Raw genomic sequence first — 21,337 nt, forward strand, 5'->3', positions numbered from 1 at the left:
AGGACTGATGAGCTTCATTCATGTGCATATTATCCATTATATATTTTCTTTGGTAAAATGTATATTGAAATATTTTGCCAGTTGTTTTGTTTGTTTGTTTTTGGGGGTTTTTGTTTTGCTTTGTTTCGTTTTTGAGATAGAGTCGCTCTGTCACCCAGGCTGAAGAGCAGTGATGTGATCTCGGTTCACTGCAACCTTCCCCTCCTGAGCTCAAGCAATTCTCCTGCCTTAGCCTTCCAAGTAGCTGGGACTGCAGGCGCACAAGCCACCAGGCCCAGCTAATTTATGTATTTTTTAGTAGAGACAGAGTCTTGTAATGTTGGCCAGGCTGGTCTTAAACTCCTGACCTCAGGCAATCTGCCCACCTCGGCCTCCCAGAGTGCTGGGATTACAGGCATGAGCCTGACCTTTTGATAGTATCTTTGAAAACCAAAAGTTTGGCCGGGTGCCGTGGCTCATGCCTGTAATCCCAGCACTTTGGGAGGCCGAGGCTGGTGGATCACGAGGTCAAGAGGTCGAGACCATCCTGGTCAACATGGTGAAACCCTGTGTCTACTAAAAGTACAAAAAATCAGCTGGGCATGGTGGTGCGTGCCTGTAATCCCAGCTACTCAGGAGGCTGAGGCAGGAGAATTGCCTGAACCCAGGAGGCAGAGGTTGCGGTGAGCCGAGATCGTGCCATCCAGCCTGGGTAACAAGAGCGAAACTCCGTCTCAAAAAAAAAAAAAAAAGAAAAGAAAAGGAAAAAAAAGAAAAACCAAAAGTTTTAAATGTTCATGATGTCTAATTTATATTTTGTCTCATGGATAGTGCTTTTGGTGGCATGTCTAAGAAATCTTTGCCTAATCCAAGGTCACTGAGATGTTCTCCTGTTTACAAGTTTTTTTAGTTTTAACTCTTAGGTCTTTGTGTTGTCTTTTTTTTTTTTTTTTTTCTTTTTTCCTTAGTAAGTTAGCAGTGTGCTACATTAGGTCTTTGATCTGTTTGGAGTTAACTTTTACATATGTGTCCAATGTTTCTGTATTATTTGTTTAAAAAAAAATTGTTTCTGGGTTAAATTATACTGGCATGTTTGTAGATAGCCTGTTTCTTTCCGAACCTGTTCTGTTCCATTTATCTAAGTGTGTTGCCACTACTATACTGAGTTGGTATAGTCTTGCTCTGTCGGCCAGGCTCGAGTGGAGTCGCACAATCTTGGCTCACTGCAACCTTCCACTCCCAGGTTCAAGTGATTCTTAAGCCTCAGCCTCCTGAGTAGCTGGAATTAGAGACATGTACCACCATGCCCAGGTAATTTTTCTATTTTTACTAGAGATGCGGTTTCACCGTGTTTGTCAGGCTGGTCTCGAACTTCTGATCTCAAAGTGATCGCCTGCCTCAGCCTCCTAAAGTGTTGGGATTACAGGCATGAGCCACCACTGCCAGCCTGAGTTGATACATTTATAATAACTTTTAAAAGCAGGTTATATAAGCCCTTCAACTGTTTCTCTTCAAAATTGTTTTGCCTTTTATAGATTTTTTATGTTTTGATATAAATTATGGCATGAGCTGATTGATATCTTTAAAAAGAAATGCTAGGATTTTCATTGTAATTTCCTCAATATATTGGTCATTTTGAGGATTACCATCTTAACAGTATTGAATCTTTCGTTCCTGAACATGTTATATCTTTCCACTTACTTAGGTCTGGCTTTAATTCCAGTGCACTGACATGGTTGATTTTCAGTTTTATCCTTGTTCTTTTATGTGGAGAAATCACTAACCTCTTGTGCCTATATAACCTAGAGTCACTCTGTAGTGGTGGCGGGGGGCGGGGGGGCGGAGTTTAACCTTAATGACCTACTTTATGCCTTCAGTACTTTATTTCCTTCTATCTTAAACTATTTTTTTAGTGACAGAGTCTTGCTGTGTTGCCCAGGTTGGAGTGCAGTAGCTATTCACAGGTGCGATCATACTGCACTACAGCCTGGAACTCCTGGGCTCAGGTAGTTCTGTCTCAGCCTCCCAAGTAAATGGGACTACAGACGCATGTCTCATCCATCTCCTTTTATCTTTCAATTAAAACAAAAAAGTTTTTTTTTTTAAGACACTAGCTAGAAAGGATTTTTAAATATTGTATTAGCTGTGATACTTGTAGAAATTCCACTGTAGTGGAGGAGAAAACTGAAATGCCTTGCAACTTTTGTTTTGTGTCTCTATTTTAAGGGTCTCCAACTGAATTCCTTGAGGAGAAAATGGCCTACCAGGAATACCCCAACAGCCAGAACTGGCCAGAAGATACCAACTTTTGTTTCCAACCTGAGCAAGTGGTCAATCCTATCCAGACTGGTAAGTCCTGGCTTGCTTGTGACTACTAAATGTGAGCTATCACATAAATGTGAAAAAGCTACAGCCACCATTCAGATGAAAATACTAGCCTATGTATAACTCACAAAAATACAACCTGAGCATTGATTAGTCCCTTTCTCTTCTTCATTTATCCTTTCTTTTGAGACACTTAATGCCCTCTAGTTCCCTGCTCTTCAAAACCTATTTTAAATACATTATCTGAAATTCAGATACATTGAAGATTAGAGGATCCATAGTACCTTAGAACATTAATTCTTCCAGAATCATTATGGTAATGTTAAACCAGTGCTGTTTTGTGCCAGGCACAGTGCTAGAGCCTTTATATATACATTATCTGTATTTCTTACCTAACTCTGCCTATATATAATATTCCTTTGTTGACAGAAGAGAAATCTGACTCATACCCAATTTCTATAAAATTAAAAACAAACAAAAGGCATATCTAGTAGCTCAGAGCCAGAGTTGGTAGGAAGAATGAGATTCAAAAGAACCTCAAAGAAGTAGCTTTGGTACTTCCATATTAGCCAGGTTGAGAGCTCAAGTTATGTTTCCACTTAAATATGGCTTCTTTTTTGACATCTAACTTACAAGATTCTCACTGTTTGTTTCAAATAACCTAGTGCAATGGCACAATCTCGGGTAACCGCAACCTCTGCCTCCCTGGTTCAAGCGATTCTCCTGCCTTAGCCTCCTGAGTAGCTGGGATTACAGGCATGTGCCACCATACCCGGCTAATTTTGTATTTTTTAGTAGAGACAGGGTTTCCCCATGTTGGTCAGGCTAGTCTTGAACTTCTGACCTCAAGTGATCCACCCATCTTGGCCCCCCAAAGTACCGGGATTACAGGCATAAGCCATGGCGTGCCCGGCCTTTAATTCTTTTTTTTTTTTTTGAGACGGAGTCTCACACTGGCACCCAGGATGAAGGGCAGTGGTGTGATCTTGGCTCACTGCAACCTCTATATTCTGTGTTCAAGCGATTCTTCTGCCTCAGCTTCCCATGTAGCTGGAATTACAGGTGCCCACCACACTTGACTAATTTGTTGTATTTTTAGTAAAGACAAGGTTTCACCATGTTGGCTAGGCTGGTCGCAAACTCCTGACCTCGAGTTATCTGCCCACCTCAGCCTCCCAGAGTGCTGGCATTATAGGCGTAAGCCACCTGTGCCTGGCCAATAATTCATGGTACCATGTAGTTTACCCATTTAAAGTGTATAATTCAGCCAGGTTCAGTGACTTGTGCCTATAATCCCAGCATTTTGGGAGTCATAGGCGTGATGATCACTTGAGGCAAGGAGTTTGAGACCATCCTGAACAACATAATGAGATTCTGTCTCTACAAAAATTTTTTTTAATTAGCTAGGTGTGGCAGCACATGCCTGTAGTCCTAGCTACTCAGGAAGCTGGGGTGGGGGAATCTCTTGAGTCCAGCACTTCAAAGGTGTAGTTTGAATCATGCTGCTGTACTCTAGTCTGGGCAACACACACAGCTGTCCCTGATAGATATGTAGGCAGATAGGTGGGTAGGTAGGCAGGCAAGCAGTCAGGCAGGTAGATAAATAACCAAAGTCAATTTTAGCACACTTTATTACCACAAAAAGAAACTCTGTATCTTAAATATCACCTCCATCTCCCTATCCACCACAACCCCAAGCAACCATCAATTTGTCTCTTTAAATTTGCTTACATTAAATATTTCATATAAAGGGAATCATATAATGTGTGGTTTCTTTGTGTCTTTTTTTTTCACTTAGCATAATATTTTGAGGAGTCCTGCATTTTGTGGCATGTATCAGTACTTTCTTTATGGACATGTAATATTCCATTGTATGGATATACCATATTTAATTATTTTATTTTTTGAGACAGAATCTCCCTCTGTCACCCAGGCTGGAGTGCAGTGGCGCAATCTCAGCTCACTGTAGCCTCAACCACCTGAGGTCAAGTGATAAATAAATAAATAAATAATTTAAATCAGGAAGAAGAGGAGCCAGCAAGTGTAACAAAGGAATGACCTATTTTGAAGTAGGAAAAAAAAATTCAGGAGAGTTTAATTTCCTGAAAAGTTGAGTGTGTTAGTCAACTGCCTCCTGGTATTCATACCCTTGTGTAGTCACCTCCCATGTTGTACTAGACTTGGTCTGTGTGATTAGTAGAATAGATGGCAGAACTAATGATGTGTCATTTCTAAGATTAAATTACAAAAATATGGTAGCTTCCATCTTGATCACTCTGGGTTTATGCATCATGACAAAAACCAGCTGATATGGAGAGGCACACATGGGAGAGGAACAGAGGTATCCAGTCAACAGCCATGTGAGTAAGCCATCTTACAGGCAGGTTCTGCAGCCCCAATTAAGTCTTCAGATCACCACAGCCCCTGGCCAACCGCTTGACTGCAACCTTATGAGATATCGTAGTCATGGAGCTGGGGAAGAAATAGGTTCTGGGGAACATTTGAAGGTCAAGTGCAATAGATTTTCTGGTAGGTTGGCTGTGGTATGTGAAAAAGAGAGAGGTCCGAGATGACTCCTGCTGGGTGCTGTGGCTCACCTGTAATCCTAGCTCTTAGGGAGGCAGAGGTGGGAGGATAGCTTGAGCCCAGGAGTTCGAGATATGCCTGGGCAATATAGTGAGACCCCATTCAAAAAAATAAAAATAAAAGATGACTCCAAGGTTTTTGAAAAAAAGATAGGAGGATAGAATGCCATTAGAGATGGAAAGACTATATAAGGAGTAGATTTGGAAACATGTTACATAAAAGTCTGGAAATAAGGGGAGAGGTCTAGAAGTCTTGAGCTATAAATTCGGGTGTTATCAACCTATAGATGGAATTTTAAACTGTGGTATTAGATGAGAGGGAATGTAGAGAGAGAGAAGGTTTGACCCACTCCTCATAACCACTCAGTTCTTTAGTTCTCAAATTAAATACTTTAGTTCTCAGCTTAAATACTTACCAACCAAAGATGTCTCTTAACTTGAACCAAAATATATCCTGCGGCTGAATGTTCCCATCCTGACCTTGTACATCTTTGGGTTTTTTAGAGCATACTGGGTCTGCCACGTGGTAGGCACCCAGTAAAAAATTAATGACTAAATGACAAAACTCTGTAAGGATCATCTATTTTTACATGTAATTTAGTAAGCTCCCATCTTAAGGGGCAGACCATACAGCATTTACTCTTTTAGATGCTCTAAGAATCCAATTTTCCCTCAGGGGAAGTATGAGAGGCAGAGAAAACAACAAGCTACCCCAAACCATAGAGAACTGGGAAGAATGAATGTTTATCGTGTCTTTAATATTCTACCTCCTCTTCTTCTTTTTTTTTTTTTTTAATTTCATTTTGTTTCTTTTCTTTTTTTTTTTTTTTTTAATTTCTATTTATTTATTTTGAGATGGAGTTTCACTCTGTCGCTCAGGCTGTAGCGCAGTTGTGCAGCCATGACTTAACCACAGACTCGACCTCTGATCTTTCACCTCAGCCTGCCGAGTAGCTGGGACTGCAGGCATCCACAACCATGCCTGGCTAATTTTTCTGTTTTTTGAAAGGATTTTCTTTCTTGTTGTTTTTAAACAAAAAACAGGCTGTGTTTTTGTTTTTAAAGATGGAGGTCTATCATTGTTGCCCAGACAGGAGTGCAGTGACTGTTCACAGTCACCATATGATAGTACACTGCAGCCTTGAACTCTTGGCCTCAAGAAGATCCTCCCACCTCAGCCTCTCAAGTAGCCAGGGTGTGCACCACTTTTCTAGGCTCCTGTGCTTTTCTGAAGAAGAAGTCTCAACAAGTTTCCAGTATTGCCTTCTGCTTGTTCATACTTCCTGATGCAGTGGTCTCCCCTAATCCTGAAATTCCTTACAAAAAAGAGGGTGGTATAGCTGCCTCAGAGGCAAGAAAATGAACATTCTCTCAAGGCCTGGGCTTTTATGCAGCTGTCTCTGACAATTAAAGTGTCTTAAGGAAGTGATATGTTAGTGTACTCAGGAACTAGTTGGAAATGCAGATTCTCAGGAACCAGCGATCTTCATTTTAATAAGCTTCAGGGTGATTGAGATATAAGATACATTCTGAGAAGGCCTCCTCAGAAAATAGAAGCCTACAAAAGCACAAAGAATTTACCTGATGTTTTGAGTGCTTTTATTCATGCCAGCTCCTGAGTCAAGAGTTTATTTCCTCTCTCAGAATACCAATTATTTATCTTGTCCCATTCACAGTTTTGAAATGCAGTTTTCTTCATTATCTCCATGAGGTGAAAAATTCCTTGTTGTTGTTTTTTTTAAAGCTTCTTATGGCTCTGTCTTTTTAAAAAGTAACTTAAAATGAATGTTATGTAATTGTATATTGAAAATTTAGTTTTAAATACTTTCACCTCTTAGAGTGTTTGTTACACAGTTGAGCATTAGTTGCCCTTTTTGTTTTATACATTTGTTGGCTATCTAATGTATATAACCAAATCTTAGAGAAGGGAATATTTATTATTAACAAACAAATTAGTGAATATTGATTCTCTACCATGTACAGTCACATATGATCTCAATTTATTTTACTGTTGACAACTTATCTATATTCCTCATAGGATAATAAGAAATATTGGCTGAGCACAGTGGCTCACGCCTGTAATCCCAACACTTTGAGAGGCTGAGGCGCGTAGATCACTTGAGATCTGGAATTTGAGACTAGCCTGGCCAGCATGGAGAAACCCCATCACTACCACACAAAAAAATACAAAAATTAGCCAGGCATGGTGGCAGGCATCTGTAATCCTAGCTACTTAAGAGGCTGACGCAGGAGAATCACTTGATCCTGGGAGGTGGAAATTGCAGTGAGCCAAAATTGCAGCACAGCACTCCAGCCTGGGCAACAGAGCAAGACTCCACCCCAAAAAGAAAAAAAAGAAAGAAATATTAATCTTTCTATTTGCATTCACCAGGAATGAGTTTTGGATTTCTTCTCTATTCCAGATCCCTTTAAGATGTACCGTGATGATGGCCTGACAGATTTGGTCTTTATCTCCGGTGGAACAGGCAATTCTTCAATATTTACAGGACAAAGTGATCCCTTGAAAGACAGCTATGGTATGGCTTCTCCAAATGGATTTATTCTGTAGGGAAGGGACAAAATTTTTTCCTTTATTCATCTTAGGTTCACTGACTAGGGCTTTATAATAAAAGATTGATTAATAAGAAAAATGAAGTCCAGGCTCAGTGGCTCTGCTTGTAATCCCAGCACTTCGGGAGGCTGAGGCGGAAGGATCACAAGGTCAGGAGTTCAAGACCAGCCTGACCAACATGGTGAAACCTCGTCTCTACTAAAAATACAAAAAATTTAGTCAGGCGTGGTGGCATTAGCCTGTAATCCCAGCTACTCAGGAGGCTGAGGCAGGAGAATCGCTTGAACCTGGGAGGCAGAGGTTGTAGTGAGCCGAGATTGTGCCACTGCACTCCAGCCTGGGTGACAGATCAAGACTCAGTCTGAAAAAAAAAAAAAAGAAAAGAAAAGAAAAAAGAGACCAAAGTTTAACATGTGAATTTCATACGTATATGAGAGGTACCTAGAGAATGAGTAATTCTGCAAGAGGTGGCTTTACGATTACAGCTTATATAGCTTCTTCAATAAAAAAAGATAAAATTTTTTTGTGGCCAGGCACAGTGGCTCACGCCTGTAATCCCAACACTTTTGGGAAGCTGAGGTGGGTGGATCATGAGGTCAGGAGTTCGAGACCAGCCTGGCCAATATGGTGAAACCCCACGTCCACTAGAAATACAAAAAATTAGCCAGGCATGCTGATGTGCACCTCTAGTCCCAGCTGCTCAGGAGGCTGAGGCAGGAGAATTGCTTGAACTCGAGAGGCAGAGGTTGCAGTGGGCCAAGACTGCACCACTGCACTCCCGCCTGGGTGACAGAGCAAGACTCCATCTCAAAAAAAATTTTTGAGAAGTGACAAGATGAAGGAAAAAGATTTTTGAGTCTCTAGGACCCGCAAATATGGGGAGGCAAGTAAATGGTAGGTAAAAGCTAGTTAGTAAAAGTTTCTTTGTAGATTCCTATGGTGCCATCTCCAGGCTAATAATAGCCTTCAGCCTAAAAATGTCATGTCAAAGTAGCGTATTTTGGGGTAGCATATTCTAGTCTCCTTTAGTTGTTTAATGCCAAACAACATGGCCTTTCACACATCACCTTTGAAGTTAACAACTAAGAAAAGTCAGATTTATGCCGAGCACTGTGGCTCAAGCCTGTAATCCCAGCACTTTGGGAGGCTGAGGCGGGTGGATCACGAGGTCAAGAGATCGAGACCATCCTGGTCAACATGGTGAAACCCTGTCTCTACTAAAAATACAAAAAAAAATTAGCTGGGCATGGTGGCGTGTGCCTGTAGTCCCAGCTACTCAGGAGGCTGAGGCAGGAGAATTGCCTGAACAGGAGGCGGAGGTTGCGGTGAGCCGAGATCGCGCCATTGCACTCCAGCCTGGGTAACAAGAGCGAAACTCCGTCTCAAAAAAAAAAAAGAAAAAAGAAAAAAGAAAAGTCAGATTTAGGGGCTCTGGCTGTGACAAGGCTCTCTTTGGATTAATCAAAGGAGACAACTCACAGATTCACAATTGGGCTGTGATCTCCCATTTTATTTTTTTGAGACAGGGTCTCACTCGGTCTACCCAGGCTAGAGTACAGTGATGCTAACTGCAGCCTTGACTTCCCGACTCATGTGATCCTCCCACTTCAGTCTCCTGAGTAGCTGGGATTACAGGCGTGTACCACTATGCCTGGCTAATTTTTTGTAGAGTTGGAGTCTTGCCACGTTGCCCAGCCTGATCTCGAATTCCTGGGCTCAAGTGATCCACCCGCCTCAGCCTCCCAAAGTGCTGGGTTTACAGGCGTGAGCCTTTGCACCCAGCCACATTTGTCTAGTTGTTCATTTACAGCCGGACACAGTGGCTCATGCCTGTAACCCTAGCACTTTGGGAAACCGAGGAAGGAAGATTGCTTTAGCCCAGGAATTTGAAACCAATCTGGACAACAGAGTGAGATCCTGTCCTACAAAAAAAATTTTAAATTCAGCCAGGTGTGGTGGCACATACCTACAGGAGGCTGAGGTGGAAGGATTGCTTGAGCCCAGAAGGTCGAGGCTGCAGCAAGCCATGATCATGCCACTGTACCCCAGCCTAGATAACAGAGTGAGACTCAAAAAAAAAAAAAAAAAACCAGCTGGGCTTGGTGGCTCACACCTATAATGCCAGCAGTTTGGGAGGCCAAGGTGGGTGGATTACTTGAGGCCAGGTGCAGTGGCTCATACCTGTAATCCCACCGCTTTGGGAGGCGGAAGTGGGCAGATCACCTGAGGTCAGGAGTTCGAGACCAGCCTAGCCAACATAGTGAAACCCCATCTCTACTAAAAATACAAAAATTACAGGATGGTCTGTAATCCCAGCTACTCTGAGGTAGGAGAATCATTTGAACCTGAGAGGCGGAGGTTGCAGTGAGCTGAGATCATGTCATTGCACTGCAGCCTGGATGACAAGAGCAAGACTCCGTCTCATAAATAAATAAAATAAAATAAAAATATGAAAATTAGCTGGGCATGGTGGTGCATGCCTGTAATCCCAGCTACTTGGGTGGCTGAGGCAGGAGAATCACTTGAACCTGGGAGGTGGAGGTTGTAGTGAGCTGAGATCATGCCACTGCACTCCAGCCTGGGCAAAAGAGTGAAACTGCGTCTCAAAAACAACAACAAAAACCTGCTACAAAGTATCTTTGTAAAACTGTCTTCTAATATTGGAAAGAGAGGTGTTAATCTCATTTTGCAGAGGAAGAAATTAAGGCTCACAATTCTTTACTGTAGTATATTATGTTGGTTATGGTGTTAGAACCAGAGTTCAATCATTGATGTTTTGAATCTTTATATTAACCTGTAGAAGGTAGACAATGAATGTTAATTAGTGGCATATCGGGATATACTATACCACCTACTAACAACTAGCCAAAACCTGAACAATGTCAGCAGTGTTTTCTTTAAAATTTTTGGCATTGCTTTTATTAGTCTATCTTCCTGGCAATATATGCAGCAGATTTTAAATATCAGTTATCATTTGTTTCCAGTGTTTACCAAGTTTCAAAATGTGTTTGTTTGTGTTTCAATATTAGGTATGTCTCCCTGCAACACAGCTGTTGTACCTCAGGAGTGGTCTGTGGAAGCCTTAAACTCTCCATACTCACAGTCCTTTGTTTTCCCAGCGGCCAGTGCAGAACCTCCTCAGCCAACAGCAGGTAAAATATTAGAGACTCCCTTTATCAGTTAATGGTTGCAGTATTGATAATCAATATGAGTCATTTGGTATATTTTTAGCAGCTTACAGCAGATAAAAAAATTTCAGAACTGGTCGGGTGCAGTGGCTCACACTTATAATCCCAGCACTTTGGGAGACTCAGGTGGGTGAATCAGGAATTTGAGACCAACCTGGCCACAATCGTGAAACCCTGTCTTTACTTAAAAATAATAAAAAATCAGCTGGGCATAGTGGCAGGTGCCTGTAATCCCAGCTACTTGGGAAGCTGAGGCAGGCGAATTGCTTGAACCCAGGAGGCGGAGGTTGTAGTGAGCTGAGATTGTGTACTGTACTCCAGCCCAAATGACAGAGCAAGATTCTATCTAAAAAAAAAAAAAAAAAAAAAAAGATTTTAGGCTGGGCACAGTGGCTCACACCTATAATCCCAGCACTTTAGGAGGCCAAGGCAGGTGGATCATAAGGTCAAGAGATCAAGACCATCCTGGCCAACATGGTGAAACCTTGTCTACTAAAAATACAAAAATTAGCTGAGTGTGGTGGCACATGCCTGTAGTCCCAGCTACTTGGAGACTGAGGCAGGAGAGTCACTTGAACCTGGGAGGCAGAGATTGCAGTGAGCTGAGATTGCGCCACTGCACTCCAGCCTGGCAACAGAGCGAGACTCTGTCTCAAAAAAATTTTTTTTTCAGAACTGTCACAAATGTTTGCTTATATTAGTGATATCACCACTGGAGGAATTATTGAACTACAACACCTAGGGTTAATGGGCAAATAAATAAATTTTTTTGTTTTTTTAATATATATGTTTTTTACATCACATTTTCATTGTATTAAGTGTCTGAATTTTTAAAAAATTCAGTATAGATTTGCGGCTGGGTGTGGTGGCTCACACCTATAATTGCAGCACTTTGGGAAGCTGACGCAGGCAGATCACTTGAGGTCAGGAGTTCTAGACAAGCCTGACAAATATGGTGAAACCCCCTTTCTACAAAAAATACAAAAATTGGGCTGGGCACAGTGGCTCATACCTGTAATCCCAGCACTTTGATAGGCCGAGGTGGGCAGATCACAAGGTCAGGAGTTTGAGACCAGCATGGCCATGGCCAACATGGTGAAACCCCATCTCTACTAAAAATAGAAAAATTAGCCAAGTATGGTGGTAGGCGCCTGCAATCCCAGCCACTCGGGAGGCTGAGGCAGGAGAATTGCTTGAAACCAGAAGGTGGAGGTTACAGTGAGCTGAGATCATGCCACTGCACTGCAATCTGGGAGAAAGAGCGAAACTCCATCTCTTAAAAAAAAAAAAAAAAAATTAGCTGGGCATGGTGACAGGCACCTATAATCCCAACTACTAGGGTGTCTGAGACAGGAGAATCACTTGGACCCTGGAGCCAAGATCATGCTACTGTACTCCATCCTGGGCAACCCAGAGTGAGACCCCCATCTCAAAAAGAAAAAATTCAGTACAGTATTAGAACTCTGGGATTTTTCTTGATAGGAAGCATGACTGACCTGTTGTCCCACAGATTCTCATTCTAATACTAATTCTGTGCATGTGTTTTGGTTTTTTTTTTTTAAGCCTGTGTTTTCTCTCTTCTTTGCCTTCTCTCCTCCACTGCTTGTCCTCCTACTGTCTTACATCTTATTCTTCCAAGTGTTGAGACTGTCAAAGAGTAGGTAGAATAGGTTATTTGACATTAGCCTCTTAGTTACATGTACAGTCTTATGGTCACAAAAGTCAAATACTCTTATGCCTGAAGAAAGTAAACATTTTTAATGAAAAGGTATGAGTAGACAATGATGTGTCCTAAATTTCCAATTTTTTCCCATTAGAGCTAGCCAAGGAGATAGAAATGGCGTCAGAAGAAGAGAGGCCACCAGCACAAGCATTGGAAATAATGATGGGACTGAATACTATGGATATAGCACCGTCTAAAGAAACAGAGATAGCCCTCACCAAGGACATTGCACAAGAAGTGGCATTGACTAAAGATATGGAACCACCCACCAAATTAGATGTGACTCTGGCCAGGGACACACAGCCATCCATGGAATCAGATATGGCCCCAGTCAAGGACATGGAACTACCCATAGAAACAGAAGTGACCCCAGTTAAGGATGTTGAATGGCCCACAGAAACAGATATGTCTTTGGCCAAGCATGTGGTACTGCCCACAGAAACAGGGGTAGCCCCAGCCAAGAATGTGACACTGTTCAAAGAAACAGAGAGGGCACCTCCTATAAAAATGGACTTGTCCCCTTCCAAGGACATGGGACCTTCCGAAGAAGACGAGATAGCCCCAGCCAAGGGTTTGGTGTTACCCTCAGAAATAGAGGTGGCACAGGCTAAAGACATTATATCATCCACAGAAATATCCTCCGCTGAGAAAGTGGCTTTGTCCTCCGAAACAGAGGTAGCCCTGGCTGTCGACATGGCACAGCCCCCAGAAACCAATGTGGTCTTGACCAAGGATAAAGCACTGCCTTTAGAAGCAGAGGTAGCCCCAGTCAAGGACATGGCTCAACTCCCAGAAACAGAAATGACCCTGGGCAAGCATATGGCTCTGTTCACAGAAAAAGAAGTGGCTTCATTGAAGAAGGACATATCTCCACTGTCAGAAACAGAAATGGCTTTGGGCAAGGATGTGACTCCACCTCCAGAAACAGAAATAGTTCTCATCAAGAACATATGTCTGCCTCCAGAAACAGAGGTGGTCCTGACTAAGGACCAGGTCCCAGCACCCAAAACAGAAGCAGCCCTGACTAAGAATGGGGTTCTGACCCCCGCCAACAATGTGACTCCAGCCAAAGATGTTGCACCACTCTCAGAAACAGAGGCAACATCAGTTCCAATTAAAGACATGCAAATTGCACAGACACAAAAAGGAATAAGTGAGGATTCCCTTTTAGAATCTCTGCGGGATGCCGGGCAGTCAGCTGCACCTACTTTGATGATTTCACCAGGTACGTACTTGTGCTTACTCTCAGTATTTCTCTCTACTAGGGTGTAGTCTCAAGAAGACTAAGGACAAACATCATGCCAGGTAAAGTACAGACAGTCACCCTGTACTTTGCAAGTTTATTCATACTCCTGCTCTTCTAGACAACTCTTTCTCACCTTTACCCTCCTCCCACCTCCAACACCTTTTCTATCTTCATTCTCTGCTGATTGTCCTGTTTTTCTTTCAGATAATTCAAGCAATAAAATAGAACATCCACAAACATTTATTCTTTTACCTACCCAGCTACTTGTCTGTATCCATGGAGTCTGCCTATGAAAATGCTCCTGTTTTTTATAAGTAAACTGTTCCTGCTCCTAATTAAGACCAACCTCTCCTTATTTTGCAGTAGATTCCATCTCCTCTTTCCTACTTGATATATTGCCCTGCGTATTTTCCTCATTTTTTGCCCCCCCCACCAATTTAAATCCTTTTCCATTGGATCATTCCCACCAACTTACAAACATTTATTATTTTTCCCATCTTAAAAACAAAACAAGCCAGGCACGGTGGCTCACGCCTATAATCCCAGCACTTTGGGAGGGTGAGGCGGGCAGATCATGAGGTCAGGAGATCAAGACTATCCGGGCCAGCATGGTGAAACCCCGTCTCTACTAAAAATACAAAAAAAAACTTAACTGGACATGGCAGCCCACACCTGTAGTCCCAGCTACTCAGGAGGCTGGGGCAGGAGAATTGCTTGAACCCAGGAGGCAGAGATTGCAGTGAGCCAAGATCGCGCCACTGCACTACAGTCTGGGCGACAGCGCAAAACTCCGTCTCAAAAAAAAAAAAAAAAAGACCATCCCAACTTCAGTTTCCAACTACCACTTTACTTCTCTGCTGCCCCTTGTAGGAGAACTCCTCAGAAATGAATCGCATATTCAATTTCTGGCAGGTGGAAAATGGCTGAAATAGTGCTTCTCTGAAACGTGTGTGCTTTTTGTTACTACCTTTAGAACCCATCACAGATATGGGGGGAAAGTGCAGCTTGCCAGCCAATGAAGATTATGTGTTAGAAAAACTAGAGGAAAAGAAGCCATGCAACAGTCAACCTTCTGAGCTTTCTTCAGAGACCTCAGGTAAGTTAGGAAAACAAAAGGAACTCTTTGAAGCAAATTAGGGGCGATGGAGTAGTGATGGTAGACATTGTCGCTAGTTCCCTGTTGCATGGTGGTAATCAGCAGTATAGTTTATGAAGTTAATTCTCTTAGACAGATTTTATCCTGTTTCTACAGAAAGGCAGCTTGTTATATCATTTTTTTGAGAAGGAGTCTCGCTCTATCACCAGGCTGGAGTGCAGTAGCACGATCTCAGCTTACTGCAACCTCAGCCTCCTGGGGTTCAAGTGATTCCTCTGCCTCAGCCTCCTGAGTAGCTGGGTCTACAGGCGCATGCCACCACGCCTGGCTAGTTTTTTGTATTTTAGTAGAACAGGGTTTCACCATGTTGGCCAGGATGGTCTCGATCTCCTGACCTCGTGTTCTGCCTGCCTCGGCCTCCCAAAGTCCTGAGATTACAGGCATGAGCCACTGCGCCTGGCCTGGTATATCTTTAAAAATTACTACTACAGCAATCAGGACACCTAAATTTTTTTTTCTTTACTGTTTTTTGTTTGTTTGCCTGTTTTTTTGAGACAGAGTTTTGCTCTGTTGCCAAGGCTGGAGTACACTGGCGTGATCTTAGCTCACTGCAACCTCTGCCTACCGGGTTCAAACAATTCTCCTGCCTCAGCCTCCCAAGTAGCTGGGATTACAGGCATGTACCACCATACCCAGCTAGTTTTTATATTTTTAGCAGAGACAGAGTTTTACCATGTTTGCCATGCTGGTCTCGAATTCCTGACTTCAGGTAATCTGCCTGCCTCCACCTCCCAAAGTGCTGAGATTATCAGACATGAGTCACTGCACCTGGCCTTCTCCACTGTTTTCTTATTTTTTCTGTTTTTTTTTTTTTTTCTCCCTCACCCCAGTGAATCTCCACTGTTTTCATAGTGAAGAAACGACACCAAAATTTGATCCAGTTCAGCTGTTCATTATTCTATCCTTTGTGGTCTTAGGCAATTTACATAACTTGCCCATATCTCAGCTTACTCAGCTATAAGATAAATTAATTGGTCAAATGATCTCTAGAGCCTTATTAGTTAACAGTGTTCCGTGGCCCAACAGCATCTGCAATGCCTGAGAGCCTGTTAGAAATGCAGAATCTTGGGCTCTACCTCAGGCTTTTGTAATTATAATCTGCATTTTAATAAGATCCTTAGATAATTCTAATTTTTATTAAACTGGGAGAGGTACTCTCTAAGATACTTTCCAACTTAAAATCTGATTATTCGGTGAATTTTAAGATTACCTGGTTTTGATAAGCCAAAAGCATATGTATATGGTTATCAACTTGATTTTCTGTTTACTTTTCTGTGACTATGATTGGAATATGGACATCCTGAGGGCAGGGGCCATGACTTATTTTACTTAGAATCTCCAGTACTTTGCACACTATCTAGCACAAGAAATCAAATGCTTATTTTGTACAAAATACACCATGTTAAGGCACATAGATATTTAAGTCCCAGTCTTTGCCCCCAAATTATTATATTATAACCTAAATGAAGAGAGAACTTTTCAGGTATGAACTCTGAAACTCAAGATTTACATAATAATTGAATAAAATAGCATAAAAGATGGCACTGAATAGCTGCTGATTAATTGCTGAATTAAATTTTATAAATACTGTGGGGTGTTATAGCCTAGCAATTTTTTGAGCGATGCAGTAATTAACCTAAGATATTAAATAAACGCTAGGATTTAGATGATATTGGAAAGAAAAGGACAACAATGAAAGATACGATTTACATATTATAATACTCCTGGAAATCAGTTTATTGGGTCAGACTTTACAGGAGCTGGCATAGACGTGCTCTTAGTGAGACTCTTTCCAGGATCTTGGATCCATATTAACTTGGAGGCAGGTTGGACCAGATCACCTGCTGAAGCTCTTCCAAAGGTGCTCATCTTAATTGTTCAAATTAATTATCCTACTTAACATTATATGTATTTCTCTGTCTTTTGGGAAGTATGTTTAGGAGCAGAACGTTGAAATTTAACATATTTGTCTTTCAAAGTAGGATGCTTTTGTTCTGAAATGATGAAAATTTTTCTGTGACCAAAATGTGGATTCATTATATTTTGTGTATGTGCGTGAAGTGACTTAGGTCTGGCCTTCTGATTTGTTCCCAGAATCCATCTGGTTTGTTTGACAAGTATTAGTTTAATATTGATGACCAACTCTTAGAATTATAAATTCTGTCCAAAATCATGTATATTTACCTGAAACAACTAATAAATTTCACCAAAAAAGAGGCAAGCACTAATAATGACCAATATAAATCAGATGAGATTTACAGGCAGTAAGTGCTTTAGAGGTTAGAAGATTTGAAAATTTCTTTCTTTCTTTTTTTTTTTTTTTTGAGACAGATTCTTGCTGTCACCTAGACTGGAATGCAATGGCAGGATCTTGGCTTACTGCAACTTCTGCCTCCTGGGTTCCAGCAACTCTCCTACCTCAGCCTCCTGAGTAGCTGGGATTACAGGCACGCACCACCACGCCCAGCTAATTTTTTTTTGTATTTTTAGTAGAGACAGGTTTCACCATGTTGATCAGGCTGGTCTTGAAGTCCTGACCTTGTGATCCACTCAGCCTCCCAAAGTGCTGGGATGACAGGCGTAAGCCACTGTGCCCAGCCCAAAATATTTCATTTTTTAAAGTTCAGTCCTGCTACGTCTAAAATGAAGTATTTCAAATATTTTATAAATATGTTTGAAAACAATATTTACCTGAGATGATGATCTCTGTTAAATATTTTTGCTAGCACTAGTTAAAAGTGAGAGATGTTTTAGAAAAAAACTTTTCCTGAGCAAATTACATTAAGTAATATATGGATTGGTGAAAATAGTCTACTTAAATGAGTTATTATCTGGGGTTTTTTGTTTGTTTGTTTTGTTTTTAAGAAACAATAACAAGGAGTTTTTTGTTTGGAATTTTAGCCAACTTCATGTTTTCCGGTACCCCTCCCACACAAGCCAAACAAGCTTGCAGACCCAGTGACCACAGGTCAGCCCGGCCCAAGCCTGCCAGGGTCCCTCCTGAGCTGCTGGGAGGCCCTCCTCCGTGGAAGACTCTTGATCACAGGCTGGGCCACTGCTCTTTGTCTGAGTCAGGTTGGGTCTCTGGTTCATCCTCCTGTGGTGAACCTAGGAACCAAAGGAAAAGTATTCATGTCGACTCACTTGAACCCCAGAGGGATCTTGGCAGGGAGTCCTGGGATATAGAAAGCACACCAATGATGATGAAGAAAAAGAAGAAGAAACCAAAACAAAAGAGATACTCTCAACCCCGGGCTGGAGGACCTTGGAATGATGACAATGCAGATAAGCCTAAAGGTCATCCCTTTCCAACTGACACACAAAAAGCAGGTGTTCTTCCCAGCCAATCTACCAATATGGGTACAGAATATGGACTTGTATCTGGAGAAAACTTGAAAAGGGAATGTGTAGTTGACTCTAGTGCAGCCAGACTGGTAGCTGAGAACTTTGTCTTAGACAGTCTCAGAATTCCTTTATGTCCTTCAGAAGAACCCCCCAAAACTGCAGTAAGTTCTCAGTCCACACTGAGAGGAGATGAAGAGAGCAAAGGTAACAAGTCAGTACCACAAAGCCAAGACAAGAAATTGCTGAAGCAACATGAATACAAACCACAGCCTGCGCCCCACCTGAAGATTCCTGTAGATAAAAGCCAGTTAGTAGGCCCTCTAAATCTGAAAGGGCCCCTAGCAGAAGTTTCAGCATACAATGTAGAAACTCCTTTGGATAGCACACTCAAAGAAGGTTGCTCTCCTGTCTTGGACCAAGAGGTTATGGGTATAGTTTTAAAACCCACAGCAGCAAAAGAACTACCAAATTTGATAGCAAGTAATCTATTAGAATGTAATCTAAAAGAAGGGAATAATGAAAGCAAAATGACTAAACTGCAGAATGTCAAACAGAAAGAGTTTCCTGAAGGAGCTGAAGAGGATAAAGAACTAAAAAAGGAAGTTTTTCCCAAGCAAAGACAAGAGATTAGTATCTTTACTTCTGAGCAGCTGCAGGGCCAAGTGATGGTACAGGTCCCTGGGCTAGAGAATGAACCATTTAAGAGAATGGCAAGTGATGGCAAAAGCAGGAAGGGAAGGGGAAGTTCTGGGAAAATGAGAACAGATTCTAGGAAGGTAAAAGCAAAATCTGAGCTGCCGTTTCTTCTGGACAGCCAGAAGGAAGGAAGGGCTGTCCTCACACAGAGTGAGCCAGTCCCTAAAACTGAAGGAATGGCTACTCAGGATAAGAGTGAGGAGCTGGGGCTGAATTCTTCAAAGCAACCAGACACTATGACTGATCTCATGGAAGCAGCAGTGATAGGGGAGCCTAAAGAGACTACTCAGCTTAAGGTGGCAGACACCTTGCAGGCATTGATTCCCTTGGAAAGTAGATCAGACATGACTCAGACTTCTGGTGTTAGGACAGAAACAGGAGATGGAGGCAAAGATATGGGTGTCAGTAACCAGAGCAAGGAAGGAAAATGTCATTGGAAGGATCATGAGGCAGCTCCCTGGATTTCTGAAAAGCCTAAAAAGAGAGGCAATGAAGGCAAAAGCAGAAAGTTTCGAAGTAATTATTCCACACAGCCTGCTAAAATGGAGAGGAAGGAAGAAATCCTCAGTCTACCTTTTGAAGGGAAGGATGGAGTTGCTGGTAGTATTCCCCATAAAAGCAAGGAATTAGGACTAACTTTCCCCCAAACACATGATTCTTTGTTCTCACATACACCAGGTACACCCACAGTCGAGGTAGTTGACAGAAAGGGTGGAAATGTTGAGGTTAATTTTGTTGAGCTTGGGACTCTTGAGGAAAACAAAACAAGTACAGTCAAGGCTTCTGCAGTTACTGAACCAGCTGCCAAGGTGACAGATGTGCACTGCCAAGAGCAAATCCAGGGAGCAGGATTTGTTCCTTCAGTAGTAGCTGAGGAGAATGAGACAGATGCAGCCAATAGACACAGTGCAGTAGCTGACAAACCAAGTAAAAGGAGTAATGATGGAAAAAGTAAAAAGGTTAAAAATAGTTCTCCTGAGAAACACATTCTGGAGAATAAGATAGATGCAACAAAAATACATGTTCCCATGGAAACCACAGGGGACCAGGGAATGGAAGGAATGGCCTATATGGACGAAAATAGAAATATTACATTTACCTGTCCCAGAACACCATCAGAACTGATGAATAAGTCATTTCCTCCAGAGGTTCTGAAATCAGCAGCCTGTGAAAAACTGCCCACTCCTACTTCTCAAGTAGTAAAGGAAGGTGATTCCTTTCCAGATACCTTGGCAAAAAATGGGCAAGAGAGAACTCCAGCCCAGATTTCTAAATCATTGGTAGTAGATAACTACACCAAAGATAGAGTCCCAGGTCAAGAAAGACTCAAGCCTCCATCTGCTGTTGTGCCCTCTACAAGCACAGGAGGAGTTGTTCTGCCTATTACAGTAGCCATAGAAACAGTTAACAGTCATGGAGATAACTCTCTTAAGAATAAAGGTAAGCTTGCTGATTCCATGAAAAATGAAGCAGGGATCGATGAAGGGCATGTGGTAGGAGAATATGAGTCAGTGCACAATGGTGCATCTAAGCATTTAGTAGAGAAAGTCACAGAGCTAGCAAAAGGTCACTTCCTTCCTGGAGTGCCAGTAGAAGACCAGAGCCTACCAAGAGAGGTCGGAGCCCTAGAAGCATATGCAGATAGAGGTAATTTCCCAGCACATTTAGTGAGTGAAGAGAAAGAGACTAAAGAAGGGTCTGCTGTAGTTCAACTTCCTGACTTACTAGAAGACAAAGCACAAAAGCTCAGTTTTTGTGAGGACCAAAATGCTGAAGATAGAAATTCCAAGGGTCCAGATAGTTTGAATAAGCAGGTAAATCTGACTCTTTTGTCTCCAAAAAGTGAAAATGATAAATTGAAAGAGATTAGTCTGACCTGTAAAATCATGGAATTGGAAAGTGTTTCCTTGCCAACACCAGAAATCAGGTCAGATTTCTTACATAGCAAAGCTGAAGCTCCTCCTTCAGAGATGGCGGATAAGTTAGTAATAATGACTGCTTCCAAGGGTGTTCGACTCCCAGAACCCAAAGATAAGATCTCGGAGACACCTCAGAAAATGACAGAAAAATCTGAATCAAAGACACTGGGAGAAGGGAAAAAGGAAGATAAAAGCAGAATGACAGAACCAATGAAAGGCTACATGAGACCCACCAAGTCCCGTGGACTTACTCCACTTTTGCCAAAGTCTACAATCCAGGAACAAGAGAGATATAAGCAACTGAAGTCCACTGGTATGAACCTGCCATGGGGAAATGTGTGTGCTTGTGGCTTTTGAGTCAGCATCAAAAAGGCAAAGAGCTCGTGCCTTGGCTCCATCCAGACTCTAATCATCCTTGTTAATCATTGGTTTGTTGGCATGAAACCTGTAACTGCTGTTGTATGTTTTCTGCAGCCAGTGTGTTCCTTGTGTCCAGCTTGAGGAGGCTGGTAATTTGGTTGCATGCCTTTTTACCCAGCACTGAATGTTCAATTTTAGGGGAAGTTGAATTTTCAATGAATTGTCTAACAGAAGACCTATCAT

At 42.0% G+C, this 21,337-nt stretch overlaps 1 protein-coding gene across 28 annotated transcripts in view; it reads left to right on the plus strand.

The window, feature by feature from the left end:
• The window catches only part of MAP4 (microtubule associated protein 4), a 228,385-nt gene that overhangs the window by 151,743 nt on the left and 55,305 nt on the right, over positions 1-21,337 (plus strand). For 14 of the 28 annotated variants that reach the window (XM_039477523.2, XM_010337027.3, XM_039477527.2 and 11 more), the window contains 6 exons: positions 2,206-2,328; positions 7,313-7,426; positions 10,491-10,613; positions 12,467-13,597; positions 14,592-14,714; positions 17,676-21,047. In XM_039477523.2, coding sequence (XP_039333457.1) covers positions 2,206-2,328; positions 7,313-7,426; positions 10,491-10,613; positions 12,467-13,597; positions 14,592-14,714; positions 17,676-21,047 — 4,986 coding nt within the window. The remainder of the gene's footprint in view (positions 1-2,205; positions 2,329-7,312; positions 7,427-10,490; positions 10,614-12,466; positions 13,598-14,591; positions 14,715-17,675; positions 21,048-21,337) is intronic. The other 14 variants (XM_039477541.2, XM_039477543.2, XM_074403934.1 and 11 more) reach the window with 1 other exon arrangement.

Source organism: Saimiri boliviensis, chromosome 8 (assembly GCF_048565385.1).
Source record: "Saimiri boliviensis isolate mSaiBol1 chromosome 8, mSaiBol1.pri, whole genome shotgun sequence".
Classification (NCBI taxonomy): domain Eukaryota; kingdom Metazoa; phylum Chordata; class Mammalia; order Primates; family Cebidae; genus Saimiri; species Saimiri boliviensis.